We start from the raw sequence: 20,179 nt of genomic DNA, 5'->3' as shown, positions 1-20,179 counted from the left end.
TTTTTTTAGCCTCTAGGGGTCACTCTCATCCTTTGGTTCATGGCCCTCTTTATCTTTAAAGTCAGTAATAACAGGCCTTTTTTGTGTACCATCTCTCTGGTTCTCTGCAGCTGGGAGAGGTTTTCCACTTTTAAGGACTCATATGATTAGGTTAGTCCCACCTAGATAATCCAGACTAATCTTCCCATGTTATAGTCCTTAATCACATCTTCCATTATTCTGTTTACTGCAGAAGGATAAGACTCTGAGTCCTTGATGACACTGAGGAAGAAAGCAATCCTGCTATCAGTCATATCTAGACTCCCGTTCAAATAAACCACCAAGGTTATTATAGACAAAGTTGCTGTTAGTCTTTCCATTATGCGAAGCCCAAAGTATTCCTAACTGATATAGGAGATACTTGCATAATGAACAATAAATAGCCAAAAGGGGAACGAAGTACAGCTTTATGAATCCCCAACTCACCCACTTTCCCACCTCCAATGCATGGCTCTGGAAAAAGCAAGTCTAGAAAATAAAGTGTTTTGGTGTGAGGTGCAGGCTTTGAGTCTATTCCCTGACCTGTACAGATGAGAATGGCTGGTCTGTCCACCCATATGGCCTCAGAATGAACAGTAAAACACAGTGTGATGGGACAAAAGCGGATGCTACTGACTCTTTACGGCTTTCCCTCTTCCTGTTCAGTTCCTTCTCCCTGTCTTTCCCCTCCAAGGGTGTGGCCTTCCCTGTCTCACTAGCCTGGTTCTTTGGGCTTTTGACAGACAGTCGGGAGAAACGGATATAGGATAGAAGGGTGAGAGTTGAAGAGAGGAGCAAAGAGCCCTACTGTGGTGTGAGGGAAGAGGGTGGGCTGAGAAAAGTGGCTGGGAAGGATTTTTAAAAGTATTTTATTAAGAAAGATTTTATTAAGTATTCTCGTAGCCTGCGTATCCCTTCCAGACAGTCAAGAAATGCGACTAGGTTACCCTGAGATTAATTTTTGATAGCTAGACCAAGTTTCTAAGTTCAGGAGGCCAGCACCTGTGGAGCTGGTACAGGGCTTGCTGAGAGGTGCCATTTCAGCAGTGACAGCACAACTGCCCCATATGAAGACTAGAAAGGGGGTTAAAAATCCCTTTTGGGGAGATTACAGGATAATCTCCGAAAAAACAGGATATTCCCTTCCCTGACTCTCATGAAGAAGTTAGACTTATTTCTTTGGCTAAAACTTGTGAGGAGAACTTTCAAAGAACTTCATAAAATCTGTATGGGAGCTATCAACACATCACAGTGGGGTGGCTGTGCAAAAGCTACAGGACTCACTGACTTGGCACCAATCTACCATGGGAGAAGCATCAGGGAGAGATGGCCCTTTGAAGCAGCTACAGACAGGGGCAGAGGCAAAAAAAAAAAAAAAAAAAAAGATGGATTCCGATAGCATTCACATCCTGACATAGGGGTATGGAAGAAAGATGAAATAAGGGTCGAAGATCTGATGGGGACCAGTGCAGCATGGGACAAGGTTGTACACATTTCAGAATAATGCCTCTTGCTGGCATGAGGTTGGCAAAAGCGAGTCAGGTTTCCTAAAGTAACACAAATGTTGTGCGGAGTTGAGTCCTTGGCTGGTGGGACCTTCAGGGCATCTCTTCATAATGAATATATAGTGACCAGATGAAAGGGGACAGTAACCTCATTGTGACCAACAGGAGGCTGCACATGTAAGAAAATGTTTTTTTCCTTTTCCTTACCCCTTCCACTGTCCACAAGCTGCTGCAGGAAGAACAGGTGGGAAGAGTGAGCACTGACCAAACACACACTCTGCAAGCAGAGAGCAGCACACTGAGCAGAGCACTGTGTGTGTTGGTGGTGGTGGTCGTGGTATGCGAGCTTTGAAATGAATGACTGAAACTTAACTATCAGATTGTTTTAATAATGCAGTGACTTAAAATTTTTAGGATTGCACTGAGAGACTGGTAAGAGCCCACTTCCAATGAGAACCTGCATTCAAGAGAACAAGGTTGGCACAGTTACTGGAAAAATAGAGCCACTAAGTATTTTGTATCTCAAGTTGATACTTCTTAATGGGTTACTTAAGCATTATAAAAGAGGCTGAAAACTAAGTGTGCCCTCAGTACTGGAGTAAGAGTAAGGGGAAGGTCGGGAGCAAAAAAGCAGGAGTGTGGTCCCCACCTTTCAGGCTAGGCTATAGGGTCCACTAATCCCTGGTGGGGTAAATTCTCAGGCTCTGACCAATCAAAAGACCAGCTTTTGTACTGGTCAGCTGGTGAGGGGGAAAGGGACAGAGGATTCTACCCCAATGCTTTTTAGCCTTCCTAACATGGCCCCTAGTGATTGCTGTATTCTTTTCTAAATGGCCACACTTGCTTTAAGTGCACTCCTGATTTTGTCAGGTGTTCTTGATTGCTTCTGAAAGCTAAGTTTTGAAAATTAAAACTGTATTTAACCATATGGTCGTGCGAAAGACATTGAAGGAATATCTGAGTTCACATAAACTAAGTTTAGGTGGCTACAAGCTTTATTTGGGCCATAAGCTCCTTTACAAACCTGATTTAAAAAAATTTACTAATTCCTAGAAAACTATACATACACTTCTAGTGACCAAAATATTGGTTTTTCACAAATTACACAGAATTGTTTAGATGGAAGTTTTATTTAGCAAACAAAAATTTACTAATTCAGACTCTCTTCTCATCTGTGTACTCTAGACTACAATTTACCAAGTCACAAGTGCAAAAGAATTGGTAAGGGTCTTGATGCTGAACAAAAGGACAAAATTCAGAGGGAGAACTACAGTAACCAATTGAAAAGGAAATACTAGCAAATGAACCAGAATAAAAGATTTTATTGTATTCCATACATTCACAGGTCACTTCCAGATTTAGTAACAACACTGCAATGCTGATGCTGTGCACTCGTTTAGCTTAGACCACACTGTAAGTTTGTAGCTCTCTCCTCTCCTGGCCTAGAGATGTGTCACAATTCCTGAACCATGCAGCCTGGCAACCAAAGCTACTTGACCTATTTTCTAGCTGTTACAGGTTCATCCATTTTCTCAGTATTTTAAAGTACTTTCTGTTAGAAAAGACCAGCTAACATTTTAGTGTAGGGTGTCCTTCACTATTTTTATCTCATCATGACTACCTCTTACTTTGACTTCCTTAAAGTAGACTTTCAACTAGCAAACTTCTGGACAGACCAGGTAAACAAAGAATGATCCTGTAACCATAGCTTTCGCTTTTTTGGCCAGAATGGCCCCTTTCCTTCAGCATCTGCCTCATAAATGTAGGTACTTGGTTCTCACAAGGTGTGCTGGTTCCACAAACCTATCTGCCACACAGTGGAAGCCTTTAAAATCTTGGTGTGACCTGTGGGGAGCAGGGTCACAACTGACTGCATGTGGCCTGCCTTAACCTCAAGAGTCAGCAGATGAGCAATCACCAGGCTCCATACTCCCTGGCTAGGGCCCTTGATCCACACAATTGTGCTCTGCCTCTTGGCTCAGAGGTGCTCACTTGTTCTTTTGAATCTGAGGGGGGTTGACACACATTAACCTGCCTCACTTGGCCACAAATCCATTTTGAAAAGTTTACCACCCCCTTTACTGAGATTGCTAAAGTGCAACATTGTGTTTTCACTCTATTAGGCACTGAAAAGCAAGAACTTTTTTTCTTTTCTATGAAATATATTTTCTTTTCTCTTGGTATCTGTAATATGCCCGCAAGTAGAAGTAGCAAACACGAAACAAAAAAACAGGGCAGAAGGCACAAATTGAGGAACGGGTATGAGAAGAATTTTACCATTTACTCTTATAGGAACACTAAACCAAAACAAACCAAACAAGCCTACAACCCATTTTATTTACAAATCAGCTTTCTCTGCTCCATAGTCAGTCAGTCCTTGAAGGCAGAAATTCGATTTAACCCCATGTCCCAAGTAAGCAGGCCTGTATCAGAGCCAAAGAGCTGTCATGTTACATCAGAAAATCCAAGTGATCCAAAAGGCAACGCATCACAAATGCTCTGTTTTCCTCTGTGAACATCACCAATTCCAATAATGCAAAAACAGTACTTCAAATTGAGCAGAATGCTACATAGTTCACATGGAATAAAAATTAGCCAGAAAAATACCTTAGAAAAAATTTTTTCCTTGTGGATTCCAAGACTTTTAAGATATGGAATTCTCACCCAATATATTCAAACTGCAGAGCCAACATCTGCTAATACTATTATCTAATTATATATTTCTTAAAAGGAAAAAAGGATAAAAATCTGATTTTGAAATATTGACAGGATCCTCCAAAATATTAACATCTTTTCATCTTATGAGAACTTTACTGTAAACATACCTTATCGTAGAAATAATTATTCAATACACATTACAAAACGTTATAAAGAAAACAAATCCATTTTTAACCCGGACTCTTCATCCACAAAAGTTTAATGACTAAAATAACACAACAGAACGAACAAATGTTTTATTGGCATGTTCATTGTTGTAAACAGCATCTGGCATGAAAAAGTTTTACCAAAACCTTTTTATTGATTTTTATAAATTAGATGGCATTTTCAAAATTTACGTATAATTGTGTTCATTGAATAGTTGTATTTAGCAAAGCAGAAACTTGCTGACTCTAATAGACTGCAATGAAATCATGTTGACTGCATGAGCCTGTGCTATGTATGACCTGGCTTACTAGCAAGTTTATTCAACACGTTAGGACGTGTACCCAAAGTTAAGCTACATGTAACTACAAATCAACTCCAAAAATTAAAGTGGGACTTACAAGGGTTCTAGAAGATTCAAACTTGAAGTAAATCTTCAAAAATAAATGTACAAAAAGAAATAAAATTGAAGCCGCTGAACAGAAAAACCTCATTAACAAGGGCAAATACAATCGTATGGGACCCAGCACTGAGGAACCTCACTGAGGATTACATTTACATAGACTGCTATATTTCTCAATGTACACAAATGTACATCATGAATGCTATGTGAAAGGAACAACCATGGGAAATAGGTGAACTGCAATTATGGTAACTCAATAGGATCAATTTTATTTACATGCTGAATGAACGAGTGAAACGTATTCTCTACATCCATAACTTAAGTACAATCAGTTATAATTACAATATTCAGCAATTTGAGCTGCCACCTGCTGGGAGTGGTCTAAGGGAAATGTTTTGATGTTCCAGAATAATGTTCTTTATACTTTGCAAAAAATGAAACAAAATAAAAACGCAACTTCACAATTCTTTACTGGATTACGGCTGGTTCTAAGAATTTCTTTCTTCAGCTCCTATTTTTGCTGTTTTCCAAGAGTCAACACACGTTGCATTTACTTCCAAATTGTCAATGAGGTAATGTGTGTATCAGTGAAATAAACAGAAAATTCATTCATTCATGGCCTTTGCACAGCTTTTATTATTAAGCTATGAGCATCCTGTTTGAGGCTAGTTTTACTAGCGGCTATGTGCACATCTGTCCGCAATAAAAGACGTTCACTCATTCCCTTTCCCCTTTTCTAGTAGCAGGTTTTGCTTTTTGTTTTTATTTTTTTGCACATCCCTTTTCACTTTACAGTACATTTGACTATAGTGCACAACATGATTCCAAGTCAAAACAGTGGCCCATTGGGCACTGAGCTTCTGATTGGTAAAGGGCAGTCCAATCAGTGCTGGTGTCACTGGGTTACCCCTACCCATGTCCGGCCATAATGGCACTACACAGTAGCAGTGAACCATCTAATTAAAACCAAAAATCCCCCCCCGGGAAAATGCTACACTAGCAGAGTCAGTCTTGAGTCAGATCTTTATTTGGTGCTCCATCCAGATATATTTTTAGTGCTTTCTCCTTCCGAGGTGAGTACGTTACACGATGTCCTGTCTTCTGGAGTCGACTGCTTTCTTTTTTCATCAGTTCATTTCTCTGCTCATCTGTCAACTCCATTAATTCTTCCGTTTTATCCCTACATTTAAAATATTAATGACATATTAGGTCAGCATAGCTATATGCCTCAATTTATGCTTGAGTGCTATAATGCTCCTTTGGTGATAAAACAAAATCTGATGTTACCAGTTAAATTAAATAATCTCATATACTAAGATGTCACAGATTTCTAATGGGTTTATTATATTAACATAGCACTCACTTCTAAAAATGGCAGAGAATAACTTCCATGTTATTGTTAATAGCTATCATTTACTGAACATCTATTTATAAGAGGCACTGTGCCAGATTTTAAAAATGCAAGAGCAGCTCTAATTTTCTAATCAGGCAAAGTTGCCATCATTGTTACCATTACCATTTTACAGATGAGGAGCCAGACGAATGACAAAGCTAAATATCAGCCCACATTTGCCAGGCTCCAATGACTTTTCTTCTACGTCTATGTTGTCCAACATGGCAGCCACTAGCCACATGTGTGTACTAAAATCTTGAGATGTGCCTGATCCAAAGTGAAATGTGCTGGAAGTGTAACATATACATAGTTCTTAGACTTACTATAAGTGCGCAAAACATCTCATGATTTTTTATATTGACTGCATGTTGTAATCATATTTTGGATATACTGGGTTACAAATATTTTATTAAAATTAATTTCACCTGTTTCCTTTTACTTTTTAGAGTGTGGCTACTAGAAAATTTCAAAATAAAATGTGTGGTTCTCACTGTATTTCTACTGGTCACAGCTGCTCTATATCATAACAATAATAAAGCTATTTATGGAAAACAAGATATTTATGCACAACAATGCAAAATGTTCTATCGCTAGAAACAACAAAAATATTGTGAATGTTACCTATAAAATATGACTGCACCATCATCACAGATATAAAGAGGCCAGACATTCAGGGTAGAAACTTTAGGGTTCCAATCCAAATCCTGATGAATATCAAGGACAGAAATATCACAGGGAAAAGTTCCTCTACCCTAAGGAAAAAGAGAACAAATAAATAAATCATGCCATCAACTACGTTTACTGAACATTAGTAACCAGATACAAACATTCTTAGGGCTTTACCTTGGCAAATTCAATATCTTCCAAAGGAATTCCACTGATTTCACAAAGCTGTAAAAGGAAACATTGTGAGTTCATTTAAAATATAAATTTGTTTAGAAAAGTTATTTCCCTTTCAACCAAACTTAACTTGATTTTTTTTTCCCCAAAAAAGTAGTATGTTTGATATAAAAAAATTAGAAAAAAAGCAGAAAGTGAAATTCTCTTCTATCCACTCCGCAAATACCATGTCCCAGAAATATTTAGTATATTCTTTAGAGACCTTTTATGTATACATAAACTACATTCCTAAAATACATAAAACTTTACTCATAAAATATCTCTATCATAACTTTATAAGAATAATTATCCTAATATAAGAATAGAATACAGAGTAACCTCATTCTCTTCAACAGCTGGACATACCATTTCCTACTGATGAACAATGAGCCTGTTTTTAACTGTTCCTAGTTACAATGCTATATACCTCCACAAATATCTTTGCATGCTTCTGTAAATATTTCTTTAGACCGAATTCTTAGATGTGGAATTGCACATCTGGAATGTTGATAAACAATGCCAAACTGAACCCTGAAAAAATATTTTAACCACTTATCAAAGGTGGTTACCTTGACAACTTTAGGTAATTTTTAGATTCTCTAAATCTTCACCAATTTGAGGTGAAAAATGCTCATTTTAACTGTATTTCTTTTGCAAACTGCCTATTTTAAATTTAGAATGTTCATCTCTTTCTTATTACTGTAGCAGATCCTTATAAATTATGGACATCGTGTTTCATGTAGTTTTTTCCCTTATTTTTTAAGCTTCGTTTATGGGTTGTTTCTTAAAAAAATTTTTTTTGACTATGCAGAAGATTTAACTTTTATGTAGTCTATCTTTTCTTTTTTAGCTTCTGGTATTATGTTTATAATTATCTTTCTATATTTTCATCTAGTACACTTATCATTGTATTGTATTTTTAATATAAATTTAATACATTTAGAATTTATTCTTGTCTTTGGTGTGAAGTATAGAAATATAAATAATCCACTCTTTCCCCAGAGATCTTTAGAATTCCCACCTTTAAATGAAAAATTCAAAAGAGACCTTCATCGAGATTCTCTATTCAATTCTACTTCATTTGGTTTTTTCTTTTTTAATACACACAGCACTTTACTCTGGTAACTTCTACTGTCCTAACTACTTAGGACAAAGTTGATCCAAGTAACACAAGGTAAGGGTCCACTTCTCAACAGCCAGAAGCCAATGTTACTTTTCAAGGCATCAGGAGCCCTAAACAACTAGAATGTGTGATACGAGGTGTTGCAAGGTGTGACACAAAGAAAAAAGGATGCCTCATCAGTGTTTGGCACTCACTTCCTAGGCTCTCTCTTATGCAACACAAAAGAAAAATGTATATCAGCACATTCTGTTTGAAAGGAACTTACCTTCTCTCGCAACTCATCAACACTACTGCTTTCCAACACGACCTCCTGGAAGGGGTCCAACTTCATCTCTGAAGGCTTCCACCGTCTTGACAAAACTGCAAGCTGTGACATGGATTTCATCTTCTCCACCCCTATCAACATGCAACATTAGGCCATCACTCTATTTTCTCTAGAGGTTCATAATTTGACTTTCCCTGTGTTGCCTGACTAAACAAAAAGATTTACTTCAAGTGTTATTCTTAAAAAGTGAGCATAAAAGAAAACCAATTACATTTTTGAGAATGAACTATTTACTCTCTTCCTTCCAGTCTCAGAAGATAATTTCTAACTCTTCTACAAGATCTCCTTCTACCAGGACTTCTAATTCCATTCTCTCATAACTCTTGTTGAGCACTGCTGTACCAATTATTGTCTTCTCTGGATCCTCAATCTTTGCTTCTCTATTGCCTACTACCCACAAACTAAAATCATAATCAAATAACTTTCACTTTGCCTTCTTTTTTCACTCAAGCTATCATTAATCCTTCTCTTTACATTTACTCCTAAACTTATTGATTCTTGAAAAGCCAGCTCAATCGTCACTTTTCTCTCTGGTGTATATATGAACAAATTGTACAGATTTGATTCTCAGTACCTCTCATTTTCTAATTACAAGTTTGCAGTTCTGGTTGTCCCACAGAGTGTGTGCATCTGGAGAGCAATCACCAATTATTTGTAGCACGAGGGATTAGCAGTGTCTGGCAAATTATGTCAATAAATGTTTCTTAATCACATGACTTATTTCTTACTCAACTACTGGATGCTAAAATATATACTGGAATGATACTGATGCGAGGACCCACCGTCCAGCAACATTTTCTGGCTAATTCATCTCTGCTAATATATACTTAATCCCTCTTAAGAAGGGTGACGTCTATGTTCTTTAAGATCTCTTCCTGGCCTACACCAGGCACACTGATTATTCTCTAAGGCCTCAGACACTCACAGAAGGAATTATACTCTGAAGCACTTGCTTACACACTATGGCATATTGTATCTTGGTGTTCCCTTGTCTCCCCAGTGAACTTGTCAATCAATCAGAATTATAATCACTGAAATTTAAACCAAATTAGACCTGAACTAGGTGGTGTTAGCATTACTGAACCCTCTTAAAACTATCACGATCATATATAAAATCTAGAACTTACAATGTTTCAATTTCTATGAAAAAAGAAAAGGAAAATCAAAGTCTTTCTAAGCAATGGGGAAGTCATAAAATAATACAGAACTAGTTGTTTCCCTTGATATAATCTCCCAAAAGCCTACTTTCCTCTCACTACTTCCTCCAAAAACCAATACGTTAAATGTGCCAATGCTGATAATTAAAACCAAGAGGCATGACAAATACAAGTGCTCTTCTAGGTCACTGTTATGGGCTTTTTCCCCCATATTAAATTCAACACCCCCCAGCACCTCAGAATGTGACCTTATTTGGAAATGGTTATTACAGAGGCAATCAAGTTAAAATGAGGTCATTAGGGTGGGCCCTAATCCTACTTGCATCTTTATAATATAGGGAAATTTGGATACAGAAAGATAAATGCACAGGGAGAACATCATGTGAAGATGATGGCAGAGATCTGGGTTGATTCATCCACAAGCCAAGGAATACCAAGATTGCCAACAAACCACCAGAAGCTAAGAACAGATCCTTCCTCATGCCCTCAAAGGAACCAACCCTGCCAAACCCTGATCTCAGACTTCTGGCCTCTAAAACCGTGAGACAATAAATTGCTATTGTTTAAGCCATCAAATTAGTGGTACTTTGTTATGGCAGCCTAGGAAACTAATATAGCTATTGTTATCAAAATCTCTGATAAACGATCCTTCCCAAAACAAGCCATAATGGGGAAAAAAAAAACAAACCAAACACGATTAAGAATATATTAGCAAATTTTCTGTAAAAAGCACTAAGAATACAACCTTGAAATTGCAACTTCCCTATAAAAAAAAGAAACATTTAACCCATTTCCCATTTAGAAAAAAAAAGTGCAGCTTGCTGCCAGCATTTATTTAATTTTACACAAACATGCTCTTTGAGGTTGAAGTAAATCTGACAGGATTTCAATGTGAAAATATAAAAACTGTTCTTGGAGTTATTTCTAAATAGAACTTGTCTCTAATCCTAACGTAACAGAAATGTATATGATGATCAGTATTTAATAATTTTTCTGTGTGTGGTGAATTTCAAAGCATGGAACAGCACAAAGCTGAATGTCACATTCCGCACAAAAATATCACGTTTCTCTCCAGATCTTGCCATCCTTGTTGTGTGAGCAGCAAACTTTGTAGTGACCAGCTGGATTCTGTTTCTCTGATGCTGGTGGCTCTTGGGGAAATGTCTTCCAGACAGATGAAGAGGTGTGACATCATCAGAGCATGGATGACCTCAAAGATGTTGCTGCCCTGGCTTGTGATGCTTTTCCAGCATTGTTTCAATGTCAGTCCGAAGTTTAAATGGCAGATCATGTGCTCAAGATTATTCTTGAATAAGATGTAGGAGTTCAGCTCTGTACTGTTTAGATGGTGGCGAAAGAATCTCTTATACCAAAATGTGTGCCTTTTGCGCTAAGTTGAATAAGCAAGCATTGGATCCGGCCAAGTTCATTACTCCCATATTCTTGTTATAATCCACAATGACACATGGCTTCTTAGTTTTCTTTCCATTTCTGTTGTCTACTTCAATCACAGTATCACTGTAGAATGTTGACAACACTGTCACCTCGTCATATCATTTCAGTGCCATAAGTTCACCACGGATTGTGGCCATAGCCATTCCCTTTGCAATCCTTTTTTTCAGATCACTTGACATTTGTTTTCTGTTTAAACGAGCTGTCCCAACTGCATCAAGTCCTGTTTGGATGTAATTCTCTGAAAAGTATGGGAGATGTATAAAAGTTATTGAGGAAGACACAATATCCTTGGCTAATAAGGTCATTGACCAAGGTAAGAAGAATGTGTGACAATTTCAGGCCACCAGCTCAATCTTTCAAATTCATAGTGGGCCCTGTGTGAATTAGCACATTCCACACGTAACTAGATTGACTTTCGCAAAGTACATATAGCTTGAGACCAAATCGTTTCATTAGGATGTGCTGCTTCATAGCTGCCTCTTGAATAGCATCAGTGATTCATCGACTGCAATTTTTCTCTTTGGAGTATACACAGCTGAAAACTTATTTACAAGAAAGTCGAACACAGGTATGATCTTCTGCAATGAAACCTGGGCCTTTGACTGACCAACAGATATGGAAGAATTGTTGACAGCATGCAGGCACTGAAGCAAAAGTAAAAATCTTTCAGTAGTCATAATTCACCTGAGATAAGAAGTATCCAAAAGAGGCCCTGTTGACCAAACCATCTCTAGTTCAGGTTTCTGCACAATACCTTGCAGTTTTAACATCACTGCAAACAAGACTTCCAGTTTGTCATTGTCAGTGTCTTTCCATTTATCCATTCGTGAAAATCCTTTCAGACCATGTAGCTTGGAAGCCAACAAGGTAGCTTGGGCATAAGTTTCACTGGTAGTTTTTGAAACTAATTCCTCTGTAAAAAACCGTTCAAAATACTGCAGTGGGTCAGTGGTATCACTGGCATCAACTTTTCTGCCAGATGTGCCAGTAAAGTCATACCTTTGACGTGAAATCATAACATGAGTTGACCATTTCAGAGTGCAATCTGAGTCAGTTGATGTGGGGCTATTTCCATTGGATTATGAATTGGACGGAGGCCTGCTTGTTGTATAATCTTCTGAAGCACTATCCAAAAAATCATCAGAATCGTCTATTTTGGAAATATCGGATTCATCAAATGACTCTTCGGCTAACAACTGTTCAAGAATGATGTTAACATCACGTGTAGGAATGCTATATTTTCTAGGATTTGACATTTTCAGCAATCGAGAATTACTATATTTTGTAAATGGAAATACCACTACTAAAAACTGAATGCTATAAAGAGAATGATGTCATTTGTTTCCAAAGACTACCAACATACTAGAATGATGCGAAGATAATAATAAAAGTGAGATATTTCGTGGCAAACTTTGAGAGAAAGGTTAGGACTGTAATCTGAGAATTATCTTGGGGTAACTGCTGCAGCTGCAAGTGCCACCAGCGAGTACTCTCGGGGCAAATGGAAAATGGGTTAAAAGGCAAATGGGACCCAGAAAAAAGATAGAAGAAATTTATTATTTGACTAAAAACTATATATTTTTATAAGCTCTAGAGCACTTGATAGTTCCCCACAAAAATATTGGTAATACCATCAAGAACTTCAAGGAAAACCTCCCAGTTGCTAGAAATATTAATATCTTCTTCATAAATATGGTAATCCAAAAAGACAGTGCCAGGATTCTTCCACGTTTTTTTCCTTAGACGAAACCTACAAACATGATAAGACATTGTAAAGTACTATAATTTAAATTCCTGACTTAAAAAAATGGCATAAATCTAACATCAAGGAAATATGAATTAGGCTCAAATACAAAAGCCAAGTGGTTAATCATTATATTTGGGGGAAAATAAAATACTTTTAGTACTTCAAATTTGTATCCTACAGACAAAATTCAAATACTTTTCCTTAATTCTATTAAATTACTTTTCAGTACTAAAATTCTGAATAGTACAGGAATTTTAATTCTCCTAGTTTTAGAAAATCATACCAATCCATATCATTTGACCACACAGTCTTCTTCAAAATCACTGATGACACTGTAATTTTACTTTACCTGTCAATACAGAGCTCTAAACCACATTGCTCCCTGAGTTGAGGAATTAATTCCTCTTTTGATTGCCGTACAGTCATTCCTTTAGCAAATACAGCATCTAGCAGAAACTTGCAGGGCTAGGAATATAAATTATTAGAGCTTGAGTTATACATTAAAATAAAGAATAACAAGACATTTTATTTACACTTTATACTGTGACAATTATGGGCCTGAGTTTAGGTATCCGTCTTCCTAGGTTCAAATCTAGGCTCCACCATTTACTAACTGCTATTTGGGCAAGTTTACTTAATATGTCTGCCTCAGTTTTCTTATCTGTAAAGTGGGGACAGTGTCTTCCTCACAGAATCATTGTAAAGATTAAGTGAGATAACACATTCATATTTCCTTTCTTGTAATAAACTGACCACAATTTTGAAAGTAAAAAAATCACTTTTATGGACTAAAATAAGGGAAATGCATATTAATTCTCTAAGCACGTTCACTGTCACAAAAGAAACAGTATCCACAAACCACACACTTAGAAGGAACATATAAGTCAGAATGACCTATAAGAGATATGATAGGTACCCAATAAAATGTTTGAACGAATGAAGGCATTTTGTGAAAAATTTATCCCCTTATTAGCTATTTGTTTTTTACATTTGTCTAAGTCCCCAATTAGATATTATAAACATCCTGAAAATAAGGTCTTTGTCTTATTCTTCTGGGTATTTGCCACAAGCCTTGTGTATCATAGGAACTAAAATACTGTATTGGCCACTCCCTTAAAAATATAGCCTGCTTAGATCCTTAATTCACCATTTACAAGTTGTATGATCTTGTGCAAGTTACTTCTCTGTGCCTCAGTTTCTTCATCTATAAAATGGGAATAATAAATAGTATTTATATCATTGAGTTAACTGATATGGGTTAAAGAAGTTAATACTTGTAAGTACTGAGAGCACTAGTAAACACTGGATAAATACTTGTTAAATACTAAAATGACTCTGAACACAAAAGGAACCTATATACTCTATAGGTTAACTGCTATCTACCTGTAGCATTATATAATCATTCCCAGAAAACAAGCACAAACACATCTCTCAAAAGCAGAAAATTTCTGCTTCACTTCAGCATTTGTAATAACACTTTAGAGCAGAGGGACAACAAAAAATGACCTGAGTGCCACGCATGTCCCCTGCCTGTTTTTATAAATAAAATTTTAGTGAGACATAGCCACTCATATTGTACTGTCTATGTTAGCTTTCATGCTACAATGGCAGAACTAAGTAGTTACAACGGAGGCAGCGTGGCCTGCACAACTAAAGGATTTCCTAGTAAAAGTGCCAACCTCTGCTTTAGAAAGATAAAAAGAAATGACTAGTAATAAAATCTCTGCACTGTATGTTTTAAATAAGTACCCAAATGACCTTCCCTTGCTCTTATTTGTATTACTTACCTCTTGTTCATTGACTAGAAGCTGGTACACTTTAACTCTGTATTCTCCTTTTTTAAGTGCTCTCCCCAGTCTAATTGTAATCTATAAATCAAAAACATTCATTTAGGTGTACTTTCTCAGTAGAATAAACAACCCATTCTCACCCCATTGTTTAGTTTGTTTTTCAAAGTTCTTTAGTTTATGGGCTCTTTAAGAATATCTTTTACCTCTGATTCCCCAGCACCTGCAACAGTAACTGACAGTTAACATTTAATAAGTGTTTGTTAGATGAATGGAAAACACAAAAACAAATAACCACTGCATGCACATCAAAGAAAAATTATCAGTTTAGAGTATCTAGTTCATGATGTTCTCATATCAATTATTTAAAAGACTCTAATTATTCAAAATTATTTTAATCAACCTTATTGTCATCTGAAAATGATGAAAGTGTCTCATTCAGTCGGACGCTCTCAAACTCTTGATTGCTGGCATACACTCGAAAGACCTTGAAGTGAGAGGACAGAACTCCAACAAAAGGCTCTAAATGTTGTTTGAAAGCAGCCAGAGTAATTCTTTTATCAACATGCACCATCAACCCTAAGCACAACAAAACAAAACATAAATAAAAATATAAAAGAAATCTCTTAGAGTAAAAATAAAACAGATCATATACTTTTTATTATACTCTAAGCAGGAAAAAGTGCTCTATTTCAATAAGTTATTAGATTTTTAGCTAATATACAACATGACAAAAAATATGGACACTGAGTATATGATACGTATAATTTAACAGCTTTAAATGTTCTGAGATAGTCAAGTGCTATCTATCTATCTATCTATCTATCTATCTATCTATCTATCTATCTATCTATCTATCTAGGCTGCTGAATTTAAAACCAAACTTCCGGGAATTCTTTTTATTTCTAGTTCTACACAGTAAAGTGTGGGCTCTGGCTGGTTTCCAATCCTATCTCTTCTGCTTCCTTGACATGAAGCAAGCCAAGCCACCAAACCCAATACCTCCATTCCTTCATTCAAAAAATGGCGATAACAACAGCACCTACCTTATAGTGCTGCAGTGTGAATTCAATGAGTTAATTAGTTATCATGCTTTTAGCACAATGCCAGATGCATAGTAATTGCCTCAAAAATTTTATTAATAAATTTTGTTCTGGTATTCCTACTAGAAAAAATAAGTCAAGACTAATATATAAAGATGTGGTTAGCCTTTAACAAGAGTATCTCAATGGATCAGAACTCCCACTTCTTCCAAGTTTCATAATTTACGCTCTCTTGGCATTGTAACATAATTATCTTTGATGTGCTTTATTTTTTTTCTAATGCCTTTTAATCTTTTGTCCTTTATTTTTTAAGGCACGCATGAGCACACTTCTAGAATATTTCTACTTACTCTGTATTATATTCTAGTAAAGGGCAAAAACTTCATTCATTTGTCTCTCTTATAATAGGCAGTGCAGGCTATAAGAGCTGCCATGCTACTTCAGGCTCATGGTTCCTCTGCAGCCCTAAGGCTCTCTCTAGGGTAGGCCTTGGTTTTCTGTGAAATTTACAACAAAGGTCAAGAATGAGATCTTAAAAACACTCCTGGTTTATGTTCTCAGGTCATCCTAACTCTTGAGTTGATGAATTTTTCTGTGTAATTTTTCAAATAAATTAATGTTCATTTACTGTTTTCCTGGTTATAAAATGTTTCATTATAGAAAATGTGGTTAAGTATCAATTAGATGAAAATATAAGCAGGGTAATGAACTTTTAAAAATTTTCTAAGCTTTAAGGAATGCCCCATAATGTTAATAATGCAGCTTTTAGAAAACAAGCCTCTATTTATGCTATCCAGCAAGGTACTAAATTAATTTTTTAAGAAGGTGTAATGAAAAAAATTACTTAATTAGAAATCAGAAGCCTCTGGATGGATTTATTTTGCCACTTTAGTCCAATAAATGGTTGTAGGTACTTTATCCAATCTCTTGAAGCCTTGTGGGCTCATTACACCAGTCTCATTGATTGTTGTTACGACATATAGTAAATTCTAAAACATCATACAAATACAAGCTATTACTGCCATTTTGGTTTCGCTCATAACTTTTCGTTATAGTGTATCACAGGAAGACACAAACGTTTGTTGATTATTGATAAAGTCCAATATGGTGATTAGGACCAAATGGTTCTGAAGTTAGATGGTCTGGCCTGAAAAAATTCCTGGCTCCTCCTTGTATGTTAGCTTTGTGACTGACTTCTTAACTTCTCTGTACTTCAATTACCTCTATTATAAATGGAAATAATAGTATTTATAGCTCAAAGTATATTTTTGGATCAATATATGTAAAATGCTTAACATAGCCCTGACAAAAAGTATTAGCTTAATTGACAGGCTATAATTTACAGTTTTACCATTTTTCTTATCTACCTCTTCAAACTGAAGAGTTTAGTCTCTTCACAGTGCAACTTCAAAGTATCTTTAGGGTTCTCCTTTTTCTTTTATTTATTTCTTGAATGAAGTGGTAACCAAAATTATATAAAGAAATTTCAGGGCGAATGCACTACATTTTTATTATCTTTACCTTCCTGTTTATACCCGAGTGCCTGCAGACTACAACTCTTCCAGGTCACCCTGGAAGAGTATTTTCAGAGAAAGGTATATTACGCCCTGAAACAATTCCTGGATTATAACAGCTTAAAGACCATTATTTTAAGGGTAGTTTGGTTATTATCTAATGAATTGCCTCTACTGTACATAGACTGTCACTCTTCAGTTACCAAATTCTTTGTATGTATTATACCTTGCCATTTCATCACTCTGAAGAACCTATACTATTACCTATCATCCATGTTTCCCAGGCACCTATTTTCAGATCACCGAGCTGTGATGAACCAGTCTCAATAGACTCCTGAAACAGCTGGCTATTATCGTTACTTCCCTATCTCTAAGCCAGTTCTCTAAACATGAAAAGGCATTTTCCATGGTTTTCACCTTTTCATTTCAAACAAGCCTTCTGTATGGCTTCTGAAAGCCTAAATAAATTACAGTAAATGGCTTCTCTTCATCACCATGTTTACTATGTCAATGAATTTTAGTAAACTAGCCCACTATGAATTTCTGATAAGGTTAAAATGGGCAGAATGCTTCTAAAAAATTACATTAACCATTCTAAGATGGAAATAAGATTCTTCAGACTATAGTTCTAAGTGCCATGAATTTTTCTTAAGGTTGAGACTATCATGCAAATTTTCAGCACAAACCACTTGAAAGAAATTTCTAACCTTTTCCTAAAGAGAAGATATTTTTAATTTCTCCAATGCCCTTGAAGGGTTGAGAATAGTAAGAAAGCAGAGCAGCTACTGGCCAATTTTCTTTTACTATTTGTGAGGAATGTAAGGAACAGTGGTAGCAGCTATGGGGTACAGGAATGCACACTGGGCATATGATTACAATACCCGAGTTTGATCCCAGCAGTGTGACCTACTAGCTGTGTGACCTCAGGAAAATTATTTAACCTGTGAGCCAGATTCTTCATCAGTGAAGTATCTAACAACATCAATTTCACACAGCTGTTGAGAACTAAATGAGAAAAGTTAATGAGCTTTGTGAGGTAAAAATATCTCCAGAGAAATTTAAAGCATTATTATAATAGAATTTGTCTCCATTTTGGCCCAGCAATCCACATTTTCTCATTTGAGTTTCTGCAAGATATATAAATGTCACATGTTTCCAGTGTTATTTGGACCTAATTAGTTATAAACACAAATTTATGTATTTTTCATAAATAATTTTCACATTAATTTCATAATAGCTACCACTTCCTTTTAAAAGACAAATTTTTAAAGCTAGAAAACCCCTTTCCTTTCTCTGACTTTTTCAGTTAGTTATGCACATTGGGGGATGGAGGAAAGGAAAAGATATACAAATAAAAAATTTTCCTAGGCATTGAATATAGAATTTTCTGCAGTGTCTGGCCTTTTTTTTTTTTTTTTTTGGTATATTACTTACTTTTAAAATATTTCTTAATTTTTTACTTAGTACTTTTATCATAATTATTAATTATTTCCTTATCTCACCAGCGTTCTGACAACATTACTGTCACAGGTCCAATGTGTTGCATAGGTCTAAAAACACTATTCACTGTAACTGCATCAAAAACAAAAGCAAAGGTGATAGAGAAGTCTTATAATCTAGAAAGTTAAGGTGGTCTTACAACAAAGCACCTAACTCTGAGCTGATTCTTTTCTTACCCCCAAATTTAAATAAACTGAAAAAAAAAAAATCAATGCTGTTTCAAGGAGTCTTTTTAAATACATACATTTATGTCCTTCCCCAGAACCTTCATCTGCAGCATAGGGTTCTGCTTTGAAATACACGTACTGTATTTCTCCCCTACTCTTGCCACTCTCATCATATTCACTATCAGTTCCAGAGTCTTCTTCTGCTGTATCCCATGTCTCTTTTTTCCCTTCATTTACTTTAGTTCTTCTACTACTTGTGATGCTATGAGAGTCAAGTCCATTAGCCAAAGGGATCTGAGCATTATCTGCATTGCACAATGTATCACTGCTATGACTGGAGCTAAGTATATCACTGTCCACTGAACTTGTACTCCTGTCATTATTCACATCTGAGTCTGATCGTTCTTCGGACTGAAAATTTTCAGGATCAGAAGTCTGAATTTGCTGTTCAAGTTCTCTATTATCTACTGATGCTGAAGAGTCCCTCTCATTGAGAGGTGATTCAATGTTTTCAAAGTCACTTGTCTCAGTACTTTTGCTGCTATCCCCATTATCTCCATCTTGCTGCTGCTGCAGTGACAAGCTTTTCAGTTTTTCAGTGCTTTCTTCTAGAATAGCTTCCACTGACTTTAGGTTCCCCACAGGTCCTTTGACTCTTTCACAATCATCATCCACATTACCAGAATCACCCCCAGCTTTCTGGTATGCTGTCCTTTTGGAATAAGATCCTGGAGATTGTTCAGGTAACAAAACAAATAATCGGATTGTATTTGCATGCCGATCCAGGAGTTTCCACAAATGAGAATCTGTAAAAACCATCTGGTAATCCGAAGTCTCAGAACTTTCAACAAACACCTAAATAGTAAGTCAAAGAGTTATACTGCATCATTAATTTTAGTGACATTCTTATTCGTAAGAATAATATCACATCAATACCAGACAGTACATAAGTTATAAAATTTGAAATGATGTTTTTAAAGAATATATACATTGTTTTTAGAGACTAAACAAAATAATTCATATTCTCCTATGTCTTTAATTAGTCATAAAACTGTGCTAACATAGATGGAACACACACACATTCACACGCAGATTTCTTATTGGGCTGTCCATTTTCAGAAAATTTTTGTATTCCATATCTTGCTCTTTAGAAAATCAAAGCTTAGCAAGAATATAGCTAGACGAATATGTACAATGACATCTTGGGAATGTAACACCAAAATCCAAATTATAGAAAAAAATCTACTGGACAAATGATTTGATTCTATAACAAATTAAGTGCAAGGAAACAAAAAACATAG

General features: G+C 36.1%; 1 protein-coding gene across 4 annotated transcripts in view; it reads right to left on the bottom strand.

Annotated features, from left to right (window-relative positions):
* Nucleotides 1-4,314: 4,314 nt before the first annotated feature.
* The window catches only part of USP47 (ubiquitin specific peptidase 47), a 100,627-nt gene continuing 84,762 nt past the window's right edge, over nt 4,315-20,179 (bottom strand). For 2 of the 4 annotated variants that reach the window (XM_011377261.2, XM_023521603.1), the window contains exons 21-29: nt 18,956-19,733; nt 15,058-15,233; nt 14,655-14,735; nt 13,217-13,332; nt 12,752-12,870; nt 8,449-8,579; nt 7,025-7,072; nt 6,803-6,933; nt 4,315-5,968 (exon numbers count right to left, since the gene is read on the bottom strand). In XM_011377261.2, the coding sequence (XP_011375563.1) occupies nt 5,794-5,968; nt 6,803-6,933; nt 7,025-7,072; nt 8,449-8,579; nt 12,752-12,870; nt 13,217-13,332; nt 14,655-14,735; nt 15,058-15,233; nt 18,956-19,733 (1,755 nt within the window). In that variant the 3' untranslated portion in view covers nt 4,315-5,793. The remainder of the gene's footprint in view (nt 5,969-6,802; nt 6,934-7,024; nt 7,073-8,448; nt 8,580-12,751; nt 12,871-13,216; nt 13,333-14,654; nt 14,736-15,057; nt 15,234-18,955; nt 19,734-20,179) is intronic. The other 2 variants (XM_011377262.2, XM_011377264.2) reach the window with 1 other exon arrangement.

This window comes from Pteropus vampyrus, unplaced genomic scaffold (genome assembly GCF_000151845.1).
Source record: "Pteropus vampyrus isolate Shadow unplaced genomic scaffold, Pvam_2.0 Scaffold307, whole genome shotgun sequence".
Classification (NCBI taxonomy): domain Eukaryota; kingdom Metazoa; phylum Chordata; class Mammalia; order Chiroptera; family Pteropodidae; genus Pteropus; species Pteropus vampyrus.
Note: the sequence above shows the minus strand (reverse complement) of the source record. Positions and strands in the feature narration are given on the sequence as shown.